Source organism: Convolutriloba macropyga, chromosome 9 (genome assembly GCF_964194025.1).
Source record: "Convolutriloba macropyga chromosome 9, txConMacr16.3, whole genome shotgun sequence".
Lineage (NCBI taxonomy): Eukaryota > Metazoa > Xenacoelomorpha > Acoela > Convolutidae > Convolutriloba > Convolutriloba macropyga.
Window position 1 is genome coordinate 65707263 of NC_134476.1, and position 6000 is coordinate 65713262.

Genomic DNA, 6000 nt, shown 5'->3' on the forward strand with positions numbered 1-6000 from the left:
CATTCCAGTGGCAATTTTCGGCAATAATTCATTCCCGTTCTCTCCGACATATTTTATGTTTTCAACATTTTAATGAGGGTAAATTTTTTTAAAATTTCCTGTGACTTTTGATTTGTGACAAAGTTTGTTGGAAAAATATAGTTCCTGATAGTTCCTATATAGTTCCTGGCAAATATTGAACCGTATAAGACAATTTGTCAGGTCTTTTACAACAATTTTTTCAAATTCAGATCTTAAAAGATAAAAATCTGCGAATAATTGGGCTATTTGATTTTTGGTCACGTGTTTAGAGAAGCCCTACTTTGTGCGTGCTCTTCCGAAGACAGTGGAAGTATTGAGAGGAGAGACTGTGAGAGTGAACTGCATTGCTGGTGGACTGCCCTTTCCCTCTTATTATTGGGAACGGACACATGTATATGGAAAGATACAATCATGTTAGTTAGTCATCTGTATTGCTACCCTCCCTCATTTTTTAGACCCCACTCAATCTTGTAAGAAAAAGTTAATCTTGTAAGAATCTTGTAAGATTTAACAACGTCTTGTGAGAATCTTGCAAGAATATTGCAAGATATTACAAGATTAACTTCCATTTTCGACTCGGGAAATGAGCATTGATCAGACCACCTTGGGTATCATACGGGGGGAGAAATATATGACACAAATTACGTAATGTCGCCACAATTATCATTCTTGTTAGTTGTGTACACATGTCTGCGGAAAGATACAGCAATGATAGTTTTATTGGTTATATGACTCTGCTAAATTCATTGAGAAAACCTGACAGTCTTCAAGAATCATGTAGTGATTCGTGATACAAGTCAGAATTTCGAAGTGACCGTAGCGGAGTCACGCGTAAGTTTGCTTGAAACACAAATTTTCAAGTTTTAAGATCCGGCCAAGTATACAGGAGAAACTGGCCTTGCCGAGATCTGGCATTGTAAAACTTGCACATTAGTGTTTCAAGCTAATGGTTTTTGTAAATAGTTCTGGTGAGAAAGTAGGTAAAAATTAGTAAAAATGCAGTTATAGTCAGCTGTTTTGATCATATGACTGTCGCAATCCTAATGGTTTTCAGTCGAACGAACGATGCTTATCGAAATTGAATTTTTATGCATTTTAAAAACAAATACTTAATTCTTTTATTTGATTTTTAAATCTCAGCGACTTTTTTAAAGTTGTTTTTTTTTGCTTACAGGTAGAAATATGTAATGTTAATTCAAAAAAAGCTCGCAATTGTGGTTTTTAGATGTTTTATTTGAATCGGATTGTTCAACCAAAATTTACAACAAGCTTTGAAAATTAAGTTTATTTTCTCTGGGTTAATAATAGAAAATGTGAGTCTAAATATAGTTTTCTTTTGTAGCGTGCACTCTTTTCCTCAAATACTATTTGAATCGGGAAGTAATTTCGAACAATATGAAAAATTTCCTTTTGTTTTGCTTCTGTTTCAACTTGTTTCAAGAAGTAATTTTGCAACGGATGTTTGTACGCTTTCAGCTAGTTGATTTTTCAACCGCGCGAAGAACTAAACAAAGCTGAAAATCATGCTTTCTCAATCAACACCAAATCAATAACTTAAAGAACTGATGTGAAATTTAGTGCCTTCGATGACTTCATTGAGAAAATCTGGCATTAATCGAGATCTGGGCAGTGGTTAGAAATTTAAGTCAGCATTTCAAAATGAATTTAGCAATGTCAAATTTTTACTTGAAAAACATACCTAACAAATTTTTAAGTCTGAACATGCATGTATGAAAATCTGGCACTGAAGAGACATGGCTTGAAAAAAATTGCACGTGACATACAAAAATTGTCAATTACTGACCAAGATTTGCTTTTGACTGAAACGGCTTGATCAAAGTTAACCTTCAGATGGTAGTTTCTATGATTTGAAGCAAGACGTGCTAGACTCCAAGTGAACCAAGAGCTCGTGGCCTAAAAAACGTTGATTAAGACGTGGAATTTGTTCTCATGAAATCATTTTTCAGATAACTTGCAGTGTGCTCGACTTTGATGTTACACTGCAGCCGATTCGTGCGTTAACAGTACAAAAGCTTCAGAGTTATTTTTTGTAAAATTTTGGAAAACATTTTTTTGTCTTTCGAATTGAATGCTAATATTTTCCCGTTAGCCAGTTTTTGCTATTCGGAAACATCATTAATTTCCTCATCGTGCAAAGGACGTTAAATTTTATATTCAAATCAATTTTTGACAGCATTTTTTTAACCGATTAGTTTCTGCCTGTACTTAAAGATTTGACAGAACAAAAAATTTAGCTGTTCATTAGAGTACCTTCCCTAGAACTTTTATTGAACTCTGTCCATCATCAATATATTATATTATAATCGAATTATTTAACTGGTTTGTTTGCGTTTTCTTTTCTTTTTCGATTGTTGGTCAGAATTGTTACCAAAAAAGCACTCATATTATTGCTTGGCTTGTACGTATTTTCGCCAAAATGTAACAGCTAAATTAGTTTACAAGTTTAAATCTCAATCAAGATAGAAGCTGGAACAATTGAAATTTTTATTTTATTTTGGACAAATTGCAACAAATTTTCTACTAAAAGAGCAATGGAAAATTATCAATGCAAAAAAAATATGCAAAAATTGCAAAAAATGTAAAAACTGAATATAAAACTCTAAGTTTAACTGAAAGTTTAAAACCTTTGAACTATTTGCAATCGTTCTATACAGGAACTTAAAATTCAAATATTTTAGCAACAATTACTCCGAAACTTTGATTAACTTATTTTTTCATTTTTCAACTTTTGATTAACTTATTCGCTTTCATCAATTTTAATAGCATCCAGTTCTCTATAATGACTCCGAAGTATAATTTCGATGAAATATCTTCGACGCTTATCAGCGGTTGACTTTTTAATTAAAGTTTTTTTAGGGAATTTCAAAACTCACAAAGTTTATTATTCTTCCTTTGTCATATAACTACCCGATTTCCTTCTGTTATTCCCAGTATTTTTCTGCTCTTTTAAAGGTAAAATCATTTAATCAATTAATTCCGCATAAAACAATTTTTTCTTGCTCGTCATTTTATTAACCTTGCCGCTTGGTATGGCAAAACATATAAAGATGCCCTTAAAATTTCTCGTGTACATTTAGCTACGCAGAACTTATCGGGGAAAAAAAGATCGTATCTGCTTTTAAAAACCGTTTTTCTAAAAAGGCTTTTGATTTCATAGCATTCAATTAAAAATTTTAAACTACAAGATTTGCCCATGATAATTTTAAACTACATAGCTCTAGCTCTCTAGTATTTTTTAAGAACATTGGTCCTCCCAGATATTATTTTACAAAAAAAATTAATAATTTTTTTTCATAGTTTATGATTGTTTCAAAATTCTTAAAGTGTTTTTATTATTATATTTCAATTGCCTTTTCATATTGTTTTATTTTAAAATGAAGAGTTTGAGAACCTCAAAACAATTTTTGCAATAAATTGTGGAAAAATAATTTGAAAAATCGTATTCTTTTCACAGCAATCAAAAGACTAGATTTCAGACTACGCAAAAGTTAGAACTTACAATTTGCAATGAAATTGCGCAACAGCTTTGTTTGTTTTGTAGTTAGTAATGGCTTTTTCAATTTGTCCAATATTTTTCTCAAAGATTTTGTGATTTTTTGAAAGCTGTTTTGAAAGTTTATAATTGTTTTTTCGGGAAAGTCATTGTCAATAACTTTGACCTCTTTTGCAAATATTTCCGTGTCTGTGATACCCGTCACAATTATGGTGTTACGAAGGGCTCTTGTGCAATCATGCGTACAAATTTTCTAACGTTATTTATTCGAAATTAAGTCAAAATTCAAAATTCAAAATTATTTCTCTCAATTTTTTATACATAGTTTCAACATAGTTAAGCAAAATACTTTGCTAACATATGGACCCTCTGAACCGAAAAGGCGCAAATTAATTCGCATTTGAGCCACATTTTAAACTATTAGTGAATTATTATTTTAATGCCCTACAGAAATGAAAGTTATGTTCATACTATGCTTTATTATCCTTTCAGCGGATCGTGTGCATATTCAGGACAATGGCACTCTGATCATAGCTGATGTCAGAGTGAAAGACGCTGATCAGTATGAATGTCACGCTGAGAACAGAGCAGGCTCAATCATGCAAACTACTCTGCTCAGAGTCAACTGTAAGTTTGCACAATCAATTAAATCGCTTGAAGATCTCAAAAATCGCTTAAAAATATATATTTTAAAATGCTTAAAATTTTTTTAAAAAATTGCTTATTAATTGTTACTCCAAAGCAAAACGTCCTTGAGTAAAAATCATAAATTTTGTTTTGTGATATTGCGTAGATCAAAGCTTTCGATGACAACGTAACTGATTGATAGATTCAAAACGCATGTCCGAGATTGAACCCTTTTCAGCTAAATTCTATCCTCAATTGAGTTTACATTTCATTCAAAAAACGCTTACCTAATTTCAGTTCGAAATGAAATGTAGCTCTTTTTGTGTGCGTCTGCTTAGCACGGGTACAAAGAAGTAGTTAGGCCGTGGTCTTAAACACGAGCAGAAAGAATTAAATAGATCTAACCTTCATGAAAGTGAATTGCAAAACGGATCATACCTTATTCAATTTTAAAAAAAATTTTTTTAAAGTGAAAAAATTTACAATTAGAAAATCTTGGTTCATAAACGATCATTGTTATTATAAAAAGTTCAGCCCAAATCACCAATGAAAACACACTTGCTTCCTTCTTGAACAAAACTGTTTGAGGTAATACGTCCTGTTCTTGCAAGTGAAGAATGAGAGAAAGCGAAACAAAGTAAAAAAATGCATTTTATGCGGTTGATAACATTTTAGTTGATATCATTTTAGGTTCCACTTAACGCTATCAATTTCATTTTTTGATCATTTAACTGCATCATTAGTTTTAAAAACCCATTCATTTGTATGGACAGAGGTTGGTGAACGAGAAAATCACCGCTAAAGCAGTCTAAGGAAAATTTGTTTTTTTTTCGTGGATGGCTAGTATACTGTCCATGTCACAATTTACACTGGCTAGTCTTGATTTCCAATTAAAAATTATTGCACAAAAAAATTGTATGTTCAATTTAGCACCCGCTTACAAGATTTTCATTGCCAGCAATTCGAACTTCCTTGTGGGTTTTTAATTTGCAAAGCATCAGACTTTCATGCGTTCAAAGCTGTCTATGCCAAGATTTTTGTGCTTCCAAAGTTGCCTATGTTAATACTCTCGTGCGTTCAAAATACCTATATCCAGACTTTCGCGCGTTCATTGGTGTTTCCAGGCCGTGTAATTTTGAACGCACGACACCCCATTTTGTGCGTTTATTTCGGTCTGGACATATCGACTTTCGGTCTAGCACCTCAACCTGGGAAATAGTGACCAATGAGTTGAGTGCTTTGTGCTAATTACCTACGATTTGTGGTCATCATTTGTTTAATATTGTTGGAAGTATCTGTTTTGCAAATCGAATTCAAAACGTGGTTGGTTGTTACTCTTGGTAAAATTTATTTTGTCCAGGGTTGTCATAATACAGAAAGATTAGAAAACCAAGGCCAATTTTTGCAAGATTGAGAGTTCGTCGAAAGTGGCCATTTTATGTGAAATTATATCGACCAAGAGAATTATCTTTATTGGAACAGATGATAAAAATGATGATGTTGTAAACATTTAAGGGAACTTTTCAACTTTTGTCCCCATTTGCGCACACTGGTACCTAGTAAAAATACCACCCCCTTTATGGGCTTTACGTTACCACAATATTACTTGGACTACAGATAGATAATCTTATATTAGTTTAAGAGGTATTTTGGACCGCTGTACATAGTCATGGTCATGCTTCAAAAAGTTCAAACCAAGGGGATCACATAAAATTTTTGCAGGAAAATTAAGTTTTAAATTCACAATTTAACTCTAACAAGCGTTCAAAAAACCAAATAAACCATTAATGACCTTTTTATAATTATTTGATTTAACAGATAATCATGGAAATTATATA

General features: G+C 32.3%; 1 protein-coding gene across 1 annotated transcript in view; it reads left to right on the forward strand.

The window, feature by feature from the left end:
• LOC142346291 (neural cell adhesion molecule 1-like) overlaps window positions 1-6000 on the forward strand; it is a 98307-nt gene that overhangs the window by 43041 nt on the left and 49266 nt on the right. Inside the window, exons 7-8 of the mRNA XM_075398806.1 lie at window positions 291-434; window positions 4028-4162. Of these exons, the coding sequence (XP_075254921.1) occupies window positions 291-434; window positions 4028-4162 (279 nt within the window). The remainder of the gene's footprint in view (window positions 1-290; window positions 435-4027; window positions 4163-6000) is intronic.